The sequence below is a fragment of the Amyelois transitella genome, chromosome 13 (assembly GCF_032362555.1).
Source record: "Amyelois transitella isolate CPQ chromosome 13, ilAmyTran1.1, whole genome shotgun sequence".
NCBI lineage: Eukaryota > Metazoa > Arthropoda > Insecta > Lepidoptera > Pyralidae > Amyelois > Amyelois transitella.
In genome coordinates, this window is record NC_083516.1 from 411,257 (window position 1) to 434,580 (window position 23,324).

At 43.5% G+C, this 23,324-nt stretch overlaps 2 protein-coding genes across 5 annotated transcripts in view; one reads left to right on the forward strand and one right to left on the reverse strand.

Moving 5' to 3' along the window:
* Positions 1–3,087, reverse strand: part of LOC106133166 (ras-related protein Ral-a) — a 28,978-nt gene extending 25,891 nt beyond the window's left edge. Inside the window, exon 1 of one of the 4 annotated variants that reach the window (XM_060947249.1) lies at positions 2,923–3,087. Coding sequence is in view for 2 of the 4 variants with exons in the window: in XM_060947247.1 (XP_060803230.1) it covers positions 2,426–2,479 (54 nt within the window). In the remaining 2 variants the exon portion in view is untranslated. Of the gene's footprint in view, positions 1–2,425; positions 2,578–2,613; positions 2,800–2,922 lie in introns of those variants that run through there. The other 3 variants (XM_060947250.1, XM_060947247.1, XM_013332801.2) reach the window with 3 other exon arrangements.
* A 1,611-nt stretch (positions 3,088–4,698) lies between these two features.
* LOC106133157 (GATOR complex protein MIOS) lies at positions 4,699–22,762 on the forward strand. Its single transcript, XM_060947443.1, has 17 exons — positions 4,699–5,008; positions 5,257–5,451; positions 6,107–6,250; positions 6,498–6,650; positions 7,049–7,244; positions 7,366–7,462; positions 7,872–8,037; positions 9,600–9,778; positions 10,575–10,668; positions 11,373–11,564; positions 11,825–11,982; positions 12,137–12,295; positions 12,956–13,151; positions 13,626–13,713; positions 16,298–16,481; positions 19,006–19,184; positions 21,335–22,762. Exons 1-17 carry the CDS (start codon positions 4,885–4,887, stop codon positions 21,405–21,407), a joined length of 2,577 nt encoding a protein of 858 aa, XP_060803426.1. The 5' UTR covers positions 4,699–4,884; the 3' UTR covers positions 21,408–22,762.
* Positions 22,763–23,324: the final 562 nt, after the last annotated feature.

The window sequence follows — 23,324 nt, forward strand, 5'->3', positions numbered from 1 at the left end:
ATATGGAGTGGTTCTATTGTAAAGTGCCGGAAACCACACTACTAACTAAACATTAACTACTGTTATATTTGCTTTTAATTTTAGTAACATATAATCACATTTTTATCTTTTTACGGGTAGGCAGGGCCAACCGATTTGAGAGACTGAAAGGCTAGGTTTGGCTGTATAACATAGTGATGGAATTGAGACTTTCTCACACAAAAATAATTGAACAAATTTTGTTGAAATTTTGTAGTATAGCCTGTATCAGCTCAGGCATTGGAATAACTAATAAGTTAAAAGTAAAAGAGACAAATAGATTCTAGGCAAACAAAGTCACAGGCAACATTTAGAGTAATCAATAAATATTAATCTTACCATGTGGTTCCCGGCCCCAATACAAAAAAGAATGGGACCACTCCATCTCTTTGGTAACCTATCACAAACTAGATTTGTTTTTCTTCGATTTTTATTTGTTCGAAAACGGTACAACGAAGTTTTAAATGCCAAATGGGTTCTTTACCATATTTTCTGTTTATATAAATCCAATAAATATATTTTTCGTCTTCAAAAAAAAACTATCTACCGAAAATCAAAGTATGTAATTTTTATTTGAAAATTTATTTGGTAACAAGAATTTTATTTTCTAGAAGAATTAATGATAGAAATAACTTCTTCCAAATTATTATTAACCAGTCAAAAGTACTATTGACTAGCAAAATCAGTTAAAAGTACTTTTGACCGTTGCTGCATGAAGCAGGTACGCGCTCTTACTAACAAATAAGTAGTCGTATTCTTTTCGGACATTGTTCTCAGACGCGACATGCATGTGATAGGTTCGAAGGGTGATCGCGAGCGCAGCGAGCGATCACCCTTCGAGTGTTAGGTATTTTTTTTGTAAACCACCCAAAAAGCTTTTTTGTTGCTAGTCAAAAGTACTTTTGACTGGTTAAGAGTTTTGACTGCAACATATACATGGATAAATCACACAGATTGAGCCAAACCCAAAGTAAGTTCAAAACTTGTGTTATGGGATACTAACTCAACGATACTATATTTTATAACAAATACTTAAATAAATAAACACCCAAGACCCGGATCAATCAGAAAAAGTTCATTTACACACAAATAGAACATAACTACAAAGTATATACTCTGTATATATAAACATTTTGGATTTCAAAATTATGATTGAACTTATTTGGTATTTGTCATGTTGTATTTTAATAATAGCGAAAATAATTTTTAGTTTAAATAATTATTTTCTTTATGAAACGTACAGAAATAGTATCATCGGTTTAACGTTAGGTTGCAATGCAAAGCATATACATTTCAAAAATATAACCACCGAAAATCGGAATTTCAACCAGATGGAATAAGATATTTCGGTCAAATGAAAATATTGAAAATAAAAAAAATTACGAAACGTTTTTGGTATTTTCAAATTCGTAACTAAAGAATTCTAGTTTGTGATAGGTAACCATCTCTTTCCCATGGATGTCGTAAAAGGCGACTAAGGGATAGGCTTACAAACTTGTGATTCTTTTTAGGCGATGAGCGAGCAACCTATCACTATTTGAATCACAATTCTATCATTAAGCCAAATAGCTGAACGTGGCCATTTAGTCTTTTCAAGCTTGTTGGCTCTGTCTATCCCGCAAGGGATATAGACGTGACCGTATTAATCTTATTTTGCAGCCCTAAAAGTTTGGTCATTTAAAGAATTTATTAAACACACAGATTACCACTTGTTTAATATGTGCGCATACAAAACGTTGAGTGAGACTTTTGTTATATCGGTCTTACATTATGCATTACTAATTGGTTGCTCCCAAGTCACATTTTACTTCAATATCCATCCATCTGATGTTGCATCAGGCTGCATACATATGTCTTTAGAGCTTAAGATTATGGGGTTATGGGGTTATGAGGTTTATAATATGATTAGGGAATGAACCTGGGACATTGATTTGCAGAGACATGCTCTTAACTTTTGCGCAATGTAGGCCCAGATAATTAGTAAAATAACACCAGTTTCAAGGCCAGAATGTGGTAAAAGTGATACAATTTTGTTTGAATGAGATCTTATATTGTCATTTAGTTTTACACAATAATAGAATTTAAATTTACCTCAATTTACTTTTTGTGGTATTTGTTAAATAAGAAATGTAAACCCAAACTCAATTCTATTTTAAATAACCCATCAGAATTATTATTTAAATTGGCTTACATGTTGGAGTAAGAAAAAAAATTAAAAAGCAATGAACAGTCACAACATTAAGTGACAAACAAACACACAATGATTGGGCAAGTGTAGTTAAGCAAATACATATACAGTTAACCATGTAACAGACAGAAATAATGAATTATCAACACTATTACATAGTCAACTGTAAGTACTACATGCTTGTTAATGAATAAATGAATGTAATTTTCAATGTCTTACCTTTTGTTCTTCTAGAAATGACGTGGATAATTGGTATGCGAGTGCAGAGAACATCACTACACATTCGACTGCGTCTCCCTAACGCAGGAGACGAGCGACACCTGACTCAGTCCCATAATACACCACAACCAGACAAAATTAGACAAACACTGACAATATAAACACTAAGTTTTCGGCTACCGACTGACCTTCTGCCAGATCCGAATTGTATTTAGTGGTATTTCAGCGGAAAATCAATGATAACCAACAAAGCGGTCACTTGCTGACAAGGACGTGATCGATCTAACCACTCCACGGCCTGGCACCGCTACGCCGATGTTAATTAGGCCGGGAAAAGTGCACTAACACGTGAGAACCGTAAGACAATACGCGAGAAACTGTGGGAGAACGAGAGGCGTTGCCATTGTAGTAAACAATCACGTCATTGACCCTAAATACGGAGCTCCAGTAATACGGCACGCTTTCAAAGGTGCTGGTTAATATGTCTCTAAACTCACCTAATATAGACAATGAAGCTTAATACGGGCTTTATCCTTGGTTTGTTGTTTCAGAGTTATTTGATTTCACTTATTTCTTTAATAATCTAGCACATCCAATCTCAAATTCACAAAACTATTTAGCTGTCAAAATTGACGAGAGCTCGCGGAGAAAAGAAATGCAACCAACCTTCCACTATATAAAAATAGTATTTACAGCAACAAAAAATTGCCCAATAAATATGCAGATTCATTTGATAATCGGACAAAATAACCAGGACTAAGAGTACCAGAAACGGCCGGCTTGCACGAAGTATGTCCAATGTGGATGATCGAAAGAAGTATGCAGAGATCGTAGCAAGTGGAAAGATGTAGCCTCTGCCTACTCCTTCTTGAAAAAGTGGGTGTTATGCCTGGGGAATCGCGGCTTCGACGATGTAATGTCAGATTTTGCATTGCATGCCACTCAATCTCATCGACTTCAACCGATGCATCTACCGCCGCCCTTTCTTTCTTTCTTTTCTATATTATGGCTTCTACCGGACTTTCGGTGATTCTGCCAATGTCATGGTTTGAAGAGACATGAAGATACGAAATTGGACGGTATACAATCTGAAAGGAAGGTTAACAAATGTACAAACACAAAAAGACAAACACAACAAGTAGGTATTGTTAGTAAAAGAGAAGACAAGTTAATGATTATAATGTGTAGTGAGTGTGTAAGGTGTAAAAGTTATGTAAAACAAGGCATACCTAATAAGAGATTTCGGAAGTAGGAGAGAGAGAGAAAAAAAAAATCTGTAATACCGCCGCCCTTACCTGAAGCCTTCTTTTCGTTCGTTCTTTGGTTTTAAATCTTCACATAAATTATAAAGTTACCTTTTTCTCAACTATGTAAAATAATCTTATAGGCTAAAAAACTTTTCTTTCTTTTCTTTTATTGAACAAAAATTGAATGATATGAAAGAAGATGAAAGAGAATACGATCAGCAAACGATAAGATTGTTTGGTCATGTGCAAAGGATGAATGAAATATACAAGGAGAGTGTGAATAGAAAGGTAGGGGTGTGAAGGCAAAACTAAACGAACGTACCTTGATAAAATTAAGAAAATTCTGGCAAAAGGTGAGATCAAGAGTATCCGAAACCGCTGAGCTTGCATGAAGCGAGTTAAGAATATAGATGAAGCGAAAGAAGTATGCAGAGATCGTGGTTAGTAGAAAAATGTAGTCTCTACCAACCTGCCTAAAAAGGAGTGTTATAATATATGTGTGTGCACTTTCACTGTTATGGGAAATTCAAGACATTTTGTTATTATACTGGCAATAATTTTTCAAGCAATTTTCGATTTTGTATTAAAAGTAACTTGAGTGACGTTGACTTGCTTGGGACCTAAAGTATAATGACTTTGCTAGCGACTAAGTTGAGAAAAAAAATGTAGATGTCATATTTTGATGGAAAAAACGAAAACAGTCCTAAATAATCGGTCAAGCGCGAATCAGACTCTAGAAAAAAGGTTCCGTACCATCATCGCGTTTGTTCTGAAACCTGTTTATGAAAACACTCCCTGTTTAATAAAATCAATAAAAAAAATTGGTTTTATATTGAGTTTGTTGCATGGGAGCCCTTTATGTTTTATTTTTAATATTGTTGTTACAGCGGCAACGGAAATATAAAAAGTTAATTTTAATAGTTTTTTCTTTGCTTGTGATAAATTCAGCTTTCTAACTATCATGGTTTGCGAGATACAGCTTGATTACAGATAAACGGATGGACAGACAGCGGGCTAGTAATAGAGTCCTTGTTTTACGTGGTACGGTACCCTAAAAACAACAAGCAACTATTTTAAAGAGAGTTAGGTACTCCTTCGTCAAGTTGGAAATAAAAACAATCAAAACACTTATAAGAGACTTACTTTGGACAACTTAATATTTTATTTATCTTATCAGAAGTACATTGTCTATAGGGAAAGAAAGGTTTGAAAATGTCTGGGACCAAATTAGACGTAATTTGGGCCCCGGTGCATCACAACAAATTTATTATTTGGGGTTCGGACATAACCTTATATGAAGTGGCTCAGCTCAAAGATATAGAAAAGAAAACAACTTGTAAGTATCAATACGCCCTATACAAGCATAACACCATCGAGTAATTTATACTGTTTAATAAAAAACATTTATGTAGGTGTGTATTTTATTTACACATTTTAAGTACAATGTTATATATACAAAGTACAGTCTAACTGACTCAGGGAGTCACAAAAGCCATTGATTCCCGCGATCCTTACACAAGAAATTCAGAATAACTAAATTAATGTACAGCATTTTGAGGAAGACTAATTTGGTCTCCATTTCAGTCGCTCAAATCTCATCAACACGGGGCGCCATAGTGGTTGCGTCTCAAAGTGCCAGCAGTGTGCGTTGTGTGGACATCAGCGCGATACCTGACCAGCCGGAGCCTCTGCTCGCTCTGGGGCATACAAATGGCCGAGTCAGTCTCACCAGCCTCAAACAAACATATGACCCTTTAGGACTTGTTGGGAGAGAATTTGGTAATTCTAAAAACTTTAATAAGTTACTTAGTGACTTTAATATTATACAAAAATAATTTGTAGTTTGTCTCAATAATGTAGTTATTACAACAAAATCCAAATAAATCCCGTAGAGAGATTGTGTACTAATTTGTGATAGTGAGTGATGAATATAAACAAGAATGACGGAATTGATAGTAAACAATTGTTAATCACAACCCTATGAGGTTATTAATGAGACCATTGAATGTTTGATTCACTGTAAACTATGTGCATACATACATATGGTCACTTCTATATCCCTTGCGGGGTAGACAGAGCCAACAGTCTTGAATAGACTGAATGGCCACATTCAGCTATTTGCCTTAATGATAGAATTGAGATTCAAATAGTGACAGGTTGCTAGCCCATTGCCATAAGAAAGAATCCCAAGTTTGTAAGCCTTTCCCTTAGTCGCCTTTTACGACATCCATGGGAAAGAGATGGAATGGTTCTATTCAGTGTAATTTGTCCCGTATATATTTATATTTATATTTTTGTATTGGTGCCGGGAACCACACTGCATAAACTATGTCTTTCCCAGATATTTTACAATAAGTTTATCATAGTCAAAAGACATTACCTGGGCTCCTTTCCAGAGTTGTGGGGATAAAATAGATACTTTAAACTGTTACAGTGCCAAGATACCCGCGACTCTGCAACTCGGTGGCGTGGAGTCATGTCGAAACTAACCTGCTCGCAGTAGCCCTGGAGAAGTACCGCAACGACCATTGTATACTGCTCTGGGATGTTAATCAGATTCCTAAGAATGATGGGAAAGGTAATAATAATACGTACATACATATGGTCACGTCTATGTCCCTTGAAGGGTAGACAAAGCCCATAGTCTTGAAAAGACTCATAGGCCATGTTTAGCATTTTGACTTAATGATAGAATTGAGACTCACATAGTGACAGATTGCTAGCTCATCATTTATTAGCTTTATTTTTACCTCCAATCAGAAGGACCACCTTGACCCTTGTAGTATAAAAAATGTAGAAATAACACAACCTATTTCCTTTTTAAGTCGGTAGGGACACACAAGGCATCTCAGAACAGAAGCCGTTTGCGGAGATGGGTCTCTCGGAGACTGCCCACAATGTGTCGTGGACCACGAGCTCGGAGCGCACTCTGTTGGCCAGCATGAACATGAAGTACATCAAGATATTCGACCTACGAGGTAGGCATCAAAACATGTTTATATTGGGAAACTGCTGGACAGAATTTTTTAATTTTGGGCTATCTTAAATTTTTCTTCATGTCAAAATCTCTTGAATATAATAAAATTTCTGTGACATGGCGTCAGCAAGACTAAAATGACTGTAGATAAGATGAATATGATTAGCTGTGTTTCAAAGTATTTAAAAAAAAAAATTGATGCATAATAATACCAAGAATAAGCACTTACAAATTATACCTTCTTAATAAACTTAAACATGTATAAGTACACAAGGCATCTCAGATTAGAAGCCGTTTGCAGAGATCTCCAGCAACCAAGTGGTTCCTAACACACTTTTTGATAATATTTAGTGTGATGGCTGCTTTGATTTGATTTAATTTTTAATCTGCTTTTACCAGATCTATCGAAGAAAGAAGTGAGCGTAGCTTCAACCAGATATTGCTACGGTGCCTGCTCGGACCCCTTCAACCCTTGGCAGATAGCGTCCCGCGGAGACAACATGATCTGTGTGTGGGACGCCAGGAGCCTGGAGCGGCCGCTGCTGAGCCTGCTGCAGCCGCGCGCCGTCACCAAGATACAGTGGTGCCCCAGCAGGTGACAGACAGACAGACAGACAACATGATCTGTGTGTGGGACGCCAGGAGATAAAGACGTGACTATGTGTGTATGTATGTATGTAATATAGACATAAGTTTTGACCAGTAATGTTTTTCAGACGCAACCTCCTGCTGTCGCTGCAAAGAGACTCCAACACGCTCCGTCTCCACGACATACAGCAAGCCAATGAATGCAAACCGAACTTTCTCGATGAGGTGAGACTCGCTACTTTGTTATAATACTACGAGATTAATTCATCATCATCCCTTATCGGTTCTCCCCAAGGAGATAACGGATCAATTTAACATCTTAGTCTTGAAAAACTTTATCAAGTCATGGCAACGGAATGTATCAAATAATAATTCTTTATTGATGAGGCAAAGGCAATGATAATATTTGTTACTCCGTGCCGCTGCCCTCGTGCCCTTCAGAGGAGACCCTGAAGTGAGTAGATAGCCTGACATCCAAGAAAATCTGTCTTTGAACTGTCTTGTCACAGAAGGTGTCTTTGTGAACGAAACGAGAAAAGTATGCAGGGATTGTGGAAAGATGTAGTCTCTAGAATCTCTCCCGGAAGAGTGACGTGATTTTGTCATGTGTCGTGTCATGATTTGTGTCCAACAGGCGGCAGCAGTAGAGGCGGAGCTGGAGGAGTACTCGGGTCCTCACGTGCTGGAACGCCACGTGACTCCCGCGCACGCAGCCCCCCTTCCGCCGCCGGTGGACACCCTCGTCACCTTCAGCTGCCACCACACGCACGAGGCCAGGCTGCTCGCCGTCAGCCTCTCAGGTCAGAACACTCTGCAACACAGATATATTACGTTTTTGTACACTGTATGCGACACTTAGCTCCTTTCCGGAATGATAAATAAAATATATAAATATGTACGGGACAGATTACACAAATTGAGTTAGCCTCGAAGTAAGTTCGAGACTTGTGTTACGAGATACTAACTCAACGATACTATATTTTATAATAAATAATTATATAGATAAACATCCAAGACACAGGTCAATCAGAAAAAGTTATTTTCTCATCATGCCCTGGCCGGGATTCGAACCCGGGGCCTCCGGTGTCACAGACAAGCGTACTACCGCTGCGCCACAGAGCCTGTCAAAATGTGATGTGCCGTGATGAGGATGCAACCGGGACTAAAGGCAGCAGAAAGAAGAAGGTGACTGTATTTTAACAAGTAATCGAAAAGCCTCTAAAATAAATTCCACTTCAACAACTGAACAACGTAAAAATCATAGGTATCTTTTTCGCTTCGTGTCAAAACTTGACTTGCCCAATCCAGGATCCTGATAGCAAGTGGACTTCGGTTTCGTTACTGAAATGAAGAGGCTTTCGGGACTAAAGGAGTACATATACATACATACATATGTTCACGTCTATATCCCTTGCGGGGTAGACAGAGCCAACAGTCTTGAAAGGACTGAGTGGCCACGTTCAGCTATTTGGCTTAATGATAGAATTGAGATTCAAGTGCTGCTAAAACCATTTTACGCGAATTACAAATTGTACAAAATAAAATAATAAAAACATTATTCAGTTATAATTTTCGAACTCCATCTGCAGATATATTTAGCAAAACTAAATTAATGAGCATAAAACAATTATATGTTTATAACATTTGCATATTTATCCGCAAAACGGTAAATAAAACGGTCCGTACCGACCTACAATTCATAAAGCAGAAAAAGGTTGCGCGCATCTGCACTCGACGCGCGAGCTTCATTGTTGTTCCAAGGTCGCGCACTAAGCATGGATCGACAGCGATAACAGTTGAAGGAGCGCGTCTTTTTAATAAACTACCCTCTCTTATAAAATCTATCGATTCACTCGCCGTATTTAAAAAAAAACTTGCCAAACATATAACCACAAATGTCCCTATTAAAGTGTAAAACTGGTTTGGGTGTGCGAGCTGTTGTGCTTGGTAACTTAGTGGTGGGTTTGTAGTTGTGGTTTGTTGTTGTTTTATTTAATTATTTTTTTTTTTTTTTTGATCTAACTTTTAAATATGTATGCTTTTGTTTTATTATGTGGCCTTTCAGGGCAGCGAACGAGCATCTGTAATGTTATTGTAAATAGTAATTTGGGTTCTCATGTAAGTGACAACTTGTCTTAATGAGAATAAATGTCTTTAAACCTTAAACCTTATTCAAATAGTGACAGGTTGCTAGCCCATCGCCTAAAAAGGAATCCCAAGTTTGTAAGCCTATCCCTTAGTCGCCTTATACGACATCCATGGGAAAGAGATGGAGTGGTCCTATTCTTTTTTGTATTGGTGCCGAGAACCACACGGAGAAAAACACGGAGGAGGAGTACATATATTAGAATTGTTTCCCCAGGCAACATAATAGACTACACGGTGTGCGAGCGCGTGACGGTGGGGTGGGGGGGCGGCGGGGGGCTCGTGTGGTCGGGCGGCGCGGGCGCGCTGCGGTTAATGCGGGACGACTTCTACGCCGCCGTGCGGGACATCTCCTACGTCATGAGGGGCAGGGCTCACTCTGACTACGGACTGAAGGTAGGTTACTATTGAGGGCAACATAGACGTAGAAAAAAAGGCGGACGGAGTGTTACTATACGGCATAATGAAGCATCAATAGTATATATACACGCCTCACGCACACATTCTCATCAATAGCGTGATAGTCGGCCGCCATTATGTCATAGATTATCTCACGAAATGGCAGGTTTTTCGTCACTCACACATGCGTACAATGCCGCCATTATGATGCTTCACTTTTTCAAGCCACATTGCCCGAATATTCTGACTCGGGCTTTGGAAGCGGCAGTAAACTTCGTTTAAAGTAATTTATTCGACGTCAACCAATGTTGTAAAATCAAACGAGTGATGTTTGAAATGCCCCATAATACATATGTATATACAACATATACAGAGCCAACAGTCTTAAAAACACTGATAGGCCACGTTCAGCTGTTTGGCTAAATGGTAGAATTGAGATTCAAACAGTGACAGGTCGCTAGCCTGTCGCCTAAAAGAAGAATCCCAAGTTTATAAGCCTATCCCCTATTCGCCTTTTACGACATCCATGAGAAAGAGATGGAGTGGTCCTACTCTTTTTTCTAATGAAACCGGGAACCACACGGCACAATGTCCCAATTAATAAAACTTTTGAATTTAATTTGAACTTCTCTGTTTCTCAGTAATCAATCTTTAATTCAAGCAAACGCATCAATTTACGGTATTCTCGATCTGAAATCTCATTTGATTTGATCATGCTCAATTCCTCTTGGCCTCTTTTTCCAATGCTCTCATTTACTTCAACAATAATACCGAGTTGTATGTATGTTTGTAGCCGGATCTCTGGCAGAACGCGGACCTGGCCGACGACGACGCTCTGAGCGGACTCTGGCATTTTCTGGCGCTCAGCAAGTCGCTGGTCGAAGATGGTAAGTTATTTAAGGTCGCATTTCATTGGTGGTCAATTATTATTTATGTTTTCACGATGATCATGGTTATGTTTAAAATTATTTCATATTAATATCGCCAAATTTGTAAACATTACCGTATCTAAAATTTAAAACTAGATTTCCAAAAATATTTTCTTATTGTATTCTTACGCCATTATTTGTCGCCAACTGACAGGTTTGTATAGAATATTTATTATACTGTTATACATACATACATACATATATATATGGTCACGTCTATATCCCTTGCAGACAGAGCCAACAGTCTCGAAAAGACTGATAGGCCTAGTTCAGCTATTTGGCTTAATGATAGAATTGAGATTCAAATAGTGACAGGTTGCTAGCCCATCGTCCAAAAAAGAATCCCAAGTTTGTAAGCCTATACCTTAGTCTCCTTTTACGACATCCATGGGAAAGAGATGGAGTGGTCCTATTCTTTTATGTATTGGTGCCGGGAACCACACGCCACCCGGGAACCACACGGCACTATACTGTTATAAAGTGCTTAAAACAAGCAAAGTCTCGACACGACTGACATGCCACTTTCAGCTTTATGGTGGAATTGAGAAATTAGATTCAGTTAAAGATTTCACTTACAGTATACTGTAAAGTTTATACTGTAAAGTTATAAGTATATATATATAGTATAGTATATTAGTAAAGGTTAAATGTATTTTTTATAGGCTGTATCCGCAACAGCCCGTGGAAGCACCCTGGCGTGCTGACAGTGCTGCGCACTGACGGCGGCTATAGGTCCGAGCTGGTGCCGTCCATATTCCCCGACCTGCCGGCCAGGAGGGTGAACGTGTACCGCTCCGCCGAGAGGACCAGGGCCTTGCAGCTCTGCGGGTGGGGCTGGGGGTGGGACAACGCCGGTAAGGGTTCTATGTGGTTGTTTTAATAGGTTGTTTATGTTAATGTTAGTATTCATAGGTCAGCGGACCAAGTTGTGAACCCTGTGGAACGCCAGAATGAAATGAAATTTTTAATCGTATTTTTCATAATTTTAAAATTTGCCTTTGTAAAAATAAATGTTAATTTTTTGTCGTTTAATGTTTCCGTTATATTTTCTTGAATTTTTTTTTTCAATTTTTTGGCTCTGAAAACCGTGTTGAGTTTATTCTATTTGTATCAGTGGCGGGTGTAGAACGAGCGGAAGCGGAAGGCACGCCGTGCCGCGCAGCAGCGCTGGCGGCGTTCCACCTGCGCCTGCGCACGGCGCTGGACGTGCTGACGCGCGCGCGGGAGCCGCAGCTCCGGGTCGTGGCGCTGGCGCTGGCCGGGCTCAGCGAGGTATCATCATATCATCTAGCTACCACGCTGGTCTGGCAGTGAATAAAAATTTTAACTGAATAATTTGTTTAGTCACGTGTATTCTACGATTTTAGTAACTAATTTATATTGCTTTTGTCGAGATCCTTATTAAATTTGATTTGATATCTCCCAGGAGCGTCTGTGGCGCGAGTCGCTGTCGGCCGCGGCGCCCGCGCTGCCGGACGCGTACCTGCGCGCGCTGCTGCGCTTCCTGGCGGCGTCCGCGCCTGCGCACGCGCACGCGCCGCCGCTGCAGCCGCCCGCCGCCGCCGACGACGCGCCGCTCCGGGAGGTCAGTGCTACACATACAGACACGCTTCCTGGCGGCGTCCGCGCCTGCGCACGCGCACGCGCCGCCGCTGCAGCCGCCCGCCGCCGCCGACGACGCGCCGCTCCGGGAGGTCAGTGCTACACATACAGACACGCTTCCTGGCGGCGTCCGCGCCTGCGCACGCGCACGCGCCGCCGCTGCAGCCGCCCGCCGCCGCCGACGACGCGCCGCTCCGGGAGGTCAGTGCTACACATACAGACACGCTTCCTGGCGGCGTCCGCGCCTGCGCACGCGCACGCGCCGCCGCTGCAGCCGCCCGCCGCCGCCGACGACGCGCCGCTCCGGGAGGTCAGTGCTACACATACAGACACGCTTCCTGGCGGCGTCCGCGCCTGCGCACGCGCACGCGCCGCCGCTGCAGCCGCCCGCCGCCGCCGACGACGCGCCGCTCCGGGAGGTCAGTGCTACACATACAGACACGCTTCCTGGCGGCGTCCGCGCCTGCGCACGCGCACGCGCCGCCGCTGCAGCCGCCCGCCGCCGCCGACGACGCGCCGCTCCGGGAGGTCAGTGCTACACATACAGACACGCTTCCTGGCGGATGGCGGAAACGGAAATAACTAAAGCACAAATAGGATTGATTAAATTTAAATAATTTTAACCTATCTTAATTTTTTTCAGGTGCTAGCGGAAACGGAAATGCGCCTAGAAGACAGAGTAGCGTTCGCCTGCATATTCCTCTCCGACGCGGCGCTTCACGACTACGTGAAGACTACCAGCGCCGCGCTGGTCCAGCAGGGGGACCTGTCCGGGATGCTGCTGACGGGCGCTAGTCCCGAGGGGGTGGCGTTACTGCAGAAGTGGCTGGAGAACACAGGTTGGTTAGAGATAGAAGATTAGAGTTACTAAGATTTTTATTTATTTATTAAAATATCGAGCAAATAAAAATTTAAGGAGACGTGTCAGGGGAATACTGATAACATACGCTAGTCCTGAGGGAGTGGCGTTAAATATAAAACCATAGACATTGATATTTTTAACACCTGTCCAGCAAGGGCTAAACATTTATAGTATGAAAAATTCTTTTGAAGTATTTACATTTATCATCTTTAAGTCTAATTATTCACAGTATGTATGCACTTAAGCATTTGCTTCAATGTTATTATTCACTAGTGTGTGTATAATTGGCGTTCTCGAAAATTTTAATATTTAACTGCTTTTATTAGTGAAGACTAAGCCATACAGCTCAACGTAGATTTTCAGCGTTGGCACTGTCTATCCCGCATGGGACGAAGACGTGATTATATATATGTTATTAAATTCAGTACTGAATGTAACTTCTTGTTCACAGGTGATGTTCAGTCGTGCGCGCTAATAGCCGCGAGATGCTTCACCGTGGAACTTTTACGGGAGCCCGGGGTTCAAAACTGGCTGGATAGGTAAGTTCATGTTATTAGTGCAGTTTGATTCTTATTGTTAAGGTATTAAGGTAAACAGTTATTCGTCTTGTTGTCGAAATATGTATATACATTTTAAAATTAATTTAGAACCATGAGAAGAAGCTACATAAAGTAATAGATGTGATCAGCCTTCAAGGATGAATAATTTACCCCGTTTTTTTTTCACATTTTCCATTATTTCTTTGCTCTTTATAGTTGTAATGTGATGTTATGTAAAGCTTCCGTTCCTTGATAAATGGTCTATTCAACGCAAAAAGAATTTCTCAATTCGAACCAGTAGTTCCTGAGATAAGCGCGTTCAAACAAACAAACAAACTCTTCGCTTTATAATACGTAAAAAAAAAACACAGTGACTTGCCGCTTTTTACTGAATTATCTAGTTCCTTTATTGTTTGCCGGTTGACTGAAAGTGATCCCTTCACGGGATAAGTCCGCCATTGCAAGTGATTTGTTTCTTTCGTTACTATGTACCCACTATTTTCTTGTTACTGTGTAAATTTCTATGCAATAAAGATATTACAAACAAACGTATAAGTAATATTAGTATAGATTAGTATCATTAGATAGTAGTTACAATAGGCTATTTGACTGTTTTTTAGAAATGGTTTAAAATTATTCTTTATGACATAATAAACACACTTCATTTATATTTCCGAGAAATATGCAGTATTTATAATAAAAAATGAATTATAAAGGTTGAAATTTAAATAGCGCTCCAAAAACGCTCTCATAGTAATGGCGGACGCTACATAACCTGTGTGACGTCACACGCAAGTAAACTGATTATCATTCGGTGCAGTTTCAGTAGTTACAGTGATTTTGATTTTATTTCTCTCAATTTATCAAACAAAATGGTTTATAAATGGTTTGTAGTACCACAATGTACGGTCGCGTTCATAATTGCAGTCATAGTTCGCAAATCTTTATAGCTTGCAGTCACCGCTGTCACTCACACATTTACACAAATAACACAATAAACGTTGCTAATCGTTGGGTAACGCGAGATATTATCAAGAAGAGGGTAGCGTAAAAAGTCGACCGCGCAGCGGCCGTCGTCCGCTTATCAACACAGCAACACGCCACACAGCGGAGATCCATGGTGGAACAGTACGACAATAATGGCTTCATACCGACCAGAATATTTGCAGAACAGTTCGATACTTCAGTGGTTACTGTTCATCGAGTTTTGCATCGTGAATGACTAAACCACAGCCAGGAAGAAAGCCGTATTTATCCGAAATAAATAAGCAAAAACGTTTAGAACTTGCTCGGCAGTATTTGGATTTTTACTGGGGAAAAAGCGATATTCACGGACGAAAAGTTGTTTATGTCATCGCAACACGGTAGGCTTCATTTATGGCGAAGAAATGCAACTCGGTATGAAGAAAAAAATATTGTGCCAAATATGGAGTGCGGACGCATATCTGTAAATATGTGGGGCTCGATGAGTGCTGCTGATGCTGATGGAACAGGTGTGGATAGCAGGACGCGCTACAGCTACTCATAAAGTGCAAGTGCTGAAAGAAAGTTACCAACTGTGCGGTGTATTTATCCGATTGATGATATGCCAACAATATCATTTCATCATCAGTGCAAGACAACTGCCCTGTGCATCGAGTTATATAGTGCGTGAAAGGTTCTGCCAATTTATATTAAAAGTACTAATACTTAGATGTATTTTAGGACAGCTTCAATATCTTTATGAAAACGAATAATTAAGCTGTAACCTTAATGATAGGAGATAAGTGGATGATACAATTAGTGTAATAAACTGTATGTATCGCTTTATATAATCATTAATATGTAAATAAAACTGTACTTAGGTAAACTGTTTCAATAAAATTTACTTATTTTAATTATTGAATGTTTTATTTTGCTCCCTCTTATTTCATATTTCTTGCTGATTTAGATATCAGTTAGTTAGTTAGTCAGTCAGTTACTAAGTTTAAATGGGACCTTGAAACATTATAAAATAGTCAGTAACACTAAAATAGACAAAAAATTCTTTGAATAAATACTTCGGAATCCAAGTAACGCAAGTAACTAGAACAAACATCATCTTAGATCTCGCTTGCTTACACGAAGTAATAATTGCTACCCAATAACTTTTAAAGAAACCACTACCCAAACTTACTCGCTGATCGTTCTTACCTAACGCACAAAATTTTTGTCCATTTTGAATACAAACACCAGGAATTTATTTCACTAAAGTAATAAAATGAAGCTGAAATAGTTCCCTGTCACGAAATAGTTCAATATCTGGGATAAAACATTAATAACACACAAACTACACAGGAAGAGTTGACGTTTACTTGCATGTGACGTCACCGGAGTTGTAATCAATCACGGAGCGTTTATTTTAGTACAAATGAAAGTAAGACACGTTCTGTTATATTATTATCTAATAGGATTACCACAATTCGTAGCATTTTTTCAATAGTGTCAAATAGCCTATTAGATTTAAGTGATGTGACGTCAATAAGTGATACCCCCTTGTATCCAATTTAGATTTTTTATAAGTAACTATTGGATGTTAGTGATGTGACGTGTATTGTATTGTCAGCTACCGGCTGGTGCTGGACAGCTGGCGGCTGTGGTGGGCGCGCTGCGCGCTGGACACGCTGGCGGGCGCGGGCGGCGCGGGCGGCGCGCGGCTGCTGTGCGCGGCCTGCTGCTACTGCGGCAAGCCCGTCACCGCCGCGCCGCGCCCGCGCGCGCGCCTCCCCCCGCCCGCCGCCAAGCTCAAGGTCGGTGACACACACACACACACACACACACACACACACACACACTGCGGCATCTGTGCGCGGCCTGCTGCTACTGCGGCAAGCCCGTCACCGCCGCGCCGCGCCCGCGCGCGCGCCTCCCCCCGCCCGCCGCCAAGCTCAAGGTCGGTGACACACACACACACACACACACACACACACACACACTGCGGCATCTGTGCGCGGCCTGCTGCTACTGCGGCAAGCCCGTCACCGCCGCGCCGCGCCCGCGCGCGCGCCTCCCCCCGCCCGCCGCCAAGCTCAAGGTCGGTGACACACACACACACACACACACACACACACACACACACACACTGCGGCATCTGTGCGCGGCCTGCTGCTACTGCGGCAAGCCCGTCACCGCCGCGCCGCGCCCGCGCGCGCGCCTCCCCCCGCCCGCCGCCAAGCTCAAGGTCGGTGACACACACACACACACACACACACACACACACACACTGCGGCATCTGTGCGCGGCCTGCTGCTACTGCGGCAAGCCCGTCACCGCCGCGCCGCGCCCGCGCGCGCGCCTCCCCCCGCCCGCCGCCAAGCTCAAGGTCGGTGACACACACACACACACACACACACACACACACACACACACACACACTGCGGCTGCTGTGCGCGGCCTGCTGCTACTGCGGCAAGCCCGTCACCGCCGCGCCGCGCCCGCGCGCGCGCCTCCCCCCGCCCGCCGCCAAGCTCAAGGTCGGTGACACACACACACACACACACACTGCGGCTGCTGTGCGCGGCCTGCTGCTACTGCGGCAAGCCCGTCACCGCCGCGCCGCGCCCGCGCGCGCGCCTCCCCCCGCCCGCCGCCAAGCTCAAGGTCGGTGACACACACACACACACACACACACACACACACACACACACACTGCGGCTGCTGTGCGCGGCCTGCTGCTACTGCGGCAAGCCCGTCACCGCCGCGCCGCGCCCGCGCGCGCGCCTCCCCCCGCCCGCCGCCAAGCTCAAGGTCGGTGACACACACACACACACACACACACACACACACACACACACACTGCGGCTGCTGTGCGCGGCCTGCTGCTACTGCGGCAAGCCCGTCACCGCCGCGCCGCGCCCGCGCGCGCGCCTCCCCCCGCCCGCCGCCAAGCTCAAGGTCGGTGACACACACACACACACACACACACACACACACACACACACACTGCGGCTGCTGTGCGCGGCCTGCTGCTACTGCGGCAAGCCCGTCACCGCCGCGCCGCGCCCGCGCGCGCGCCTCCCCCCGCCCGCCGCCAAGCTCAAGGTCGGTGACACACACACACACACACACACACACACACACACACACACACTGCGGCTGCTGTGCGCGGCCTGCTGCTACTGCGGCAAGCCCGTCACCGCCGCGCCGCGCCCGCGCGCGCGCCTCCCCCCGCCCGCCGCCAAGCTCAAGGTCGGTGACACACACACACACACACACACACACACACACACACACACACTGCGGCTGCTGTGCGCGGCCTGCTGCTACTGCGGCAAGCCCGTCACCGCCGCGCCGCGCCCGCGCGCGCGCCTCCCCCCGCCCGCCGCCAAGCTCAAGGTCGGTGACACACACACACACACACACACACACACACACACACTGCGGCTGCTGTGCGCGGCCTGCTGCTACTGCGGCAAGCCCGTCACCGCCGCGCCGCGCCCGCGCGCGCGCCTCCCCCCGCCCGCCGCCAAGCTCAAGGTCGGTGACACACACACACACACACACACACACACACACACACACACACTGCGGCTGCTGTGCGCGGCCTGCTGCTACTGCGGCAAGCCCGTCACCGCCGCGCCGCGCCCGCGCGCGCGCCTCCCCCCGCCCGCCGCCAAGCTCAAGGTCGGTGACACACACACACACACACACACACACACACACACACACACACACACTGCGGCTGCTGTGCGCGGCCTGCTGCTACTGCGGCAAGCCCGTCACCGCCGCGCCGCGCCCGCGCGCGCGCCTCCCCCCGCCCGCCGCCAAGCTCAAGGTCGGTGACACACACACACACACACACACACACACACACACACACACACACACTGCGGCTGCTGTGCGCGGCCTGCTGCTACTGCGGCAAGCCCGTCACCGCCGCGCCGCGCCCGCGCGCGCGCCTCCCCCCGCCCGCCGCCAAGCTCAAGGTCGGTGACACACACACACACACACACACACACACACACACACACACACACACACACTGCGGCATCTGTGCGCGGCCTGCTGCTACTGCGGCAAGCCCGTCACCGCCGCGCCGCGCCCGCGCGCGCGCCTCCCCCCGCCCGCCGCCAAGCTCAAGGTCGGTGACACACACACACACACACACACACACACACACACACACACACACACACACTGCGGTTGCCATGATTTTGTTTGTTAGAGATATGTCAAAAATAATTTTTATTGTTAGATGTTCTTAATTTTTATGATTATTTTCTCCTCTTTTCTCCTTTAATCTTCTGTAGGAATAAATAACTTTAGTAAGTATAGTTCCCCCATCAGATCTCGTCGTGCCCGCACTGCCGCAAGCCGCTGCCGCGCTGCGGCGTGTGCGCGCTGCACCTGGGCACGGGCGCGGGCGCGGCGGGCGCGGCCTTCCCCGGCTGGTTCAGCTGGTGCGTGGCGTGCCGGCACGGCGGCCACGCGCAGCACCTGCTGCAATGGTTCCAGTCAGTATCACATACATTTACAATAGAATACAATAGAATACATCGCAGCATCTGCTGCACTGGTTCCAGTCAGTATGACAACCATTTACAATAGAATAGAAGAATAGAATTAAAATTCAAATTCAAAATTTTTATTCATTACTATAGGGATACTATATATCGCTTAATAATTGTCAAAACGTATGGTTTAACAACATTGGTTGACGTCAAATAAATTACTTAAAACTAAGTTTACTGCCGCTTCCAAGGCGTCAGTGCAGAAGAAGCGGTATAACAAACTGCACTGCAGCATTTTCTTAATAGATTTATTTTCAAAATATGCCGTGTGGTTCTCGGCACCAATACAAAAAATAATGGGACCACTCCATCTCTTTCCCGTGGATGTCGTAAAAGGCGACTGAGGGTGAGGCTTATAAACTTGGGATTCTTCTTTTAGGCGATGGGCTAGCAACCTGTCACTATTTGAATCTCAATTCTATCATTAAGCCAAATAGCTGAATATGGCGATTCAGTCTTTTCAAGACTGTTGGCTCTGTCTACCCCGCAAGGGATATAGACGTGACCATGTATGTATGTATATATTTTCGAAATTGGATACAAGGTATCACTTATTGACGTCACATAACTTAAATCGAATATAACTACAACCGCTTCCAAAGCGCATGTGTAGAAAAAGAATTTCTAGACACATCTACGAGTAGCACTCACTTCGGACAGTTTTGTGGTTCAGTCGGTCAGGTTACACCGTGCCGTGTGGTTGCTGGTACTAATGAGAAAAAGAATCGGACCACTAGATCTCTTTCCCGTGGATGTCGTAAAAGACGACTAAGGGATAGGCTTATAAACTTGAGATTCTTCTTTTAGGCGATGTCAGTACTTGAATCTTAAAACAGCTGAACGTGACCTATCAGTTTTTTCAAAACTTTTGGCTCTGTCTACCCCACAAGAGACATAGACGTGACTATATGTATGTCTGTATACACACATTAGACACGATTTTCGCTACCTAACATTCTTTTCAGACGGGTTTGTGGTTCCAGTTAGTATATACGCACCACACACCTGTCTCCGCAGCACCGCACGCGCGACGCCGTTTTTATCGCGCGAAAAACTATCGCTGTTCCGCTTTTTATTATGACGTGAATAGAGACAGCGATAGTTTACAGCGCAGTACACATAACTCCTCACTCGATACCTACTTGTACTGTAACAGTTATATTTTTTATCTATCAGTCGATAAGAGTTATTTTACAGCGACTAAACTACCAGTTTATTCTCATTTTATTTCTAACTAAATTCTCCCTATTATCCTGTAGTTAACGTTCTCATGTGTCATCTCAAAACCGTGTGGTTCCCGGCACCAAAAGAAAAAAGACTAGGACCACTCCATCTCTTTCCCATGGATGTCGTAAAAGGCGACTAAGGGGTAGGCTTATAAACTTGGGATTCTTTTTTTAGGCGATGGGCTAGCAACCTGTAACTATTTGAATCTCAGTTCTATCTTAAAGCCAAACAGCTGAACGTGGCCTATTAGTCTTTACAAGACTGTTGGCTCTGTCTACCCCGCAAGGGATATAGACGTGACCATATGTATGTATGTATTTTCGAAATTGGATACAAGGTATCACTTATTGACGTCACATCACTTAAATCTAATTATAACTACTGCCGCTTCCAAAGCGCATGTGTAGAACTGTGCCGTGTGGTTGCCGGTACTAATAAAATAAAAGAGTAGGACCGCTCCATCTCGTCACCGTGGATGTCGTAAAAGGCGACTGAGGGTGAGGCTTATAAACTTGGGATTCTTCTTTTAGGCGATGGGCTAGCAACCTGTCACTACTTTATTCACAACATTGAATTAAAACAGCTGAACGTGGACTATCAGTCTTTTCAAGACTTTTGGCTTGTACTTCTGTAACAATAATATTTTGAATCTTTTAGTGATAAGAATGTGGCGACATCTCTACGCCACTCGCCACAACATCCAATCAAACAACTACTGTCAATCATCGCGAAGAAATTGACGCGCTCAACCAATAGCAGCGAAGAATCTAAGTTTACATAAGACTTCACTACCAGTTTATTCACATTTTATTTTTAACTAAATTCTCCCCATTATCCTGTAGTCAACTTTCTCATATTGTCCGCAGAGACCACACGGAGTGTCCCGTGAGCTCGTGTTCGTGCCGCTGCAGCACCCTGGACCCCCCGGACAGGCTCTAGTCTTTTAACTACTACACCACAGGGTTACCAATGAATCGTTCATGATATAAAATAATATGGTACTTTTTGGCGGATACCCGCACGTAGTGCTGTAATATTTTTGCCAAAATGTTTTGTTTGATCGACTGTTAATGATTTGTAATGATAATTGAGTGTTCTCTTACGATGTGGGTAAACGTCGCGAGGAAACCTGCACATTCAGGTAACCATTAGATGTAATACTATTACGGCCTCTGTGGCGCAGCGGTAGTGCGCTTGTCTGTGACACCGGAGGTCCCGGGTTCGAATCCCGGCCAGGGCGTGATGGGAAACGAACTTTCTCTGATTGGCCTGGTTCAAGGATGTTTATCTATATTAGTATTTATTATAAAATATAGTATCTTTGAGTTAGTATCTCGTAACACAAGTCGCGAATTTTCTTCGAGGCCAACTAAATCTGTGTAATTTGTCCGGTAAAAAAAGAAACATACTGGTTAGGTTCCCCTGCAAAGGTCAGATGGGAGTCGCTTCGTGTAAAAACCTAGCTCACCCAATCCAGGATCAATGGTCGAGAGCTTACATCGGTCTCCTCTCCAGAGTGAGGATGCAACCGGGACTTTAGCCAGGAAGAAGATAATTAACTGTTCGCGGACAAGCTTGAGGGTATGAAAGTGTTACAATAACGGATTGACTTTTGATGTTTTCCCACAAAGTCCCGAGAAGGGGCGAAGAAACGTAAGCTATTGCTCGATCATTATAAAAATATTTTATAACGAGGACTGACTGAAATCCGACACTAGCATAAATAAGCTTATGAAGTAGTTTCATTGCCACAATGAAGAAATATATAAACAAAGGTTACATTACGAATGTTCAAATAATGGGTGATTTTATCATCAAGCCAAATAGCTAAACGTGGCCTATCAGTCTTTTCAAGACTTTTGGCTCTGTCTACCCTGCAAGGGATATAGACGTGACTTTATGTATGTATGTTATGTGTGTATGTAAATAATGAATGTTGCCTAAAGAAAATAATTAAGAATCTGTTAGTGTGAGCAGATTATGGAACACCATTAATAAGGGTCAAATATTGTAGACACGATAGAGACTGTTTGTATAGTATAATTTCAGATCAAGAATGATTCTCTCTAATAGAAATGTGAATAAAGTGACGTTTCAACACGCACTGTAATTGGTCGATATGCATAGGTACACACACAATCTTTCAACGTTAGTTTTTCTGATGTTTATATTTTTTTAGGTATAACAATAATTATTTCATGTATCTAGTCTATTTAATTGTAAAAAAGAATTATTTTTGTACGTTTTAAATAACACGTGTATAAAATTGTATATTCATAGATGGAATTTGTTTTTTGTTATAATAAAATAAGAAAATGCAAATTCAGTGTTTTTTTTTTTAATATAAAGTTTTAAAAATAAATAATTTTTACAAAAACATTGTCTTTGCTTTAGATGAGTGGAAAGGAAGAAAATCGGCAAAAGCGGACAATCGCTGTTGTCAGCTGGGGCTCGACCCAGCAATAGCTGATAAGCATTCGATTAGAGCCGATTCAACTTGCCAGCCACGATCCGTGAAGTACCTGTCAACGCCCGCCGACTGTAGTCTTCGTGGTTGTATGATGAGCACATACAACATATCATCCAATTTTATATTTTTTATTTTAGCATGTTGTATCCAATTTTTACATGTATTAGTCCGCCGTGATATGCCTCGTGGCGTGAACTCCTCCAATTGTTGTAGCGGAAGGGAGCCGATGCGAGCCGCGCGCCGTACGCGGCCGTGCGCCCGCGCATCCCGCAGTGTCCCCCGCTTAGGAATGGCTCCCAAATGTTGGGGAGCCGTGACAGTACCAGGAGGACAACCTGTAGTAATCCAACTAGAAAATAACGCTTCCGCTGTAATATTTTCGATTG

Bases quoted from the DNA above. Each gene is read 5' to 3' on its own strand.
- LOC106133157 (XM_060947443.1), top strand. From the start codon at position 4,885: ATGTCTGGGACCAAATTAGACGTAATTTGGGCCCCGGTGCATCACAAC. The intron at 5,009-5,256 runs GTAAGTATCAAT...TCTCCATTTCAG, and splicing joins TATAGAAAAGAAAACAACTT to TCGCTCAAATCTCATCAACA. The intron at 13,152-13,625 runs GTTGGTTAGAGA...TCTTGTTCACAG, and splicing joins GAAGTGGCTGGAGAACACAG to GTGATGTTCAGTCGTGCGCG.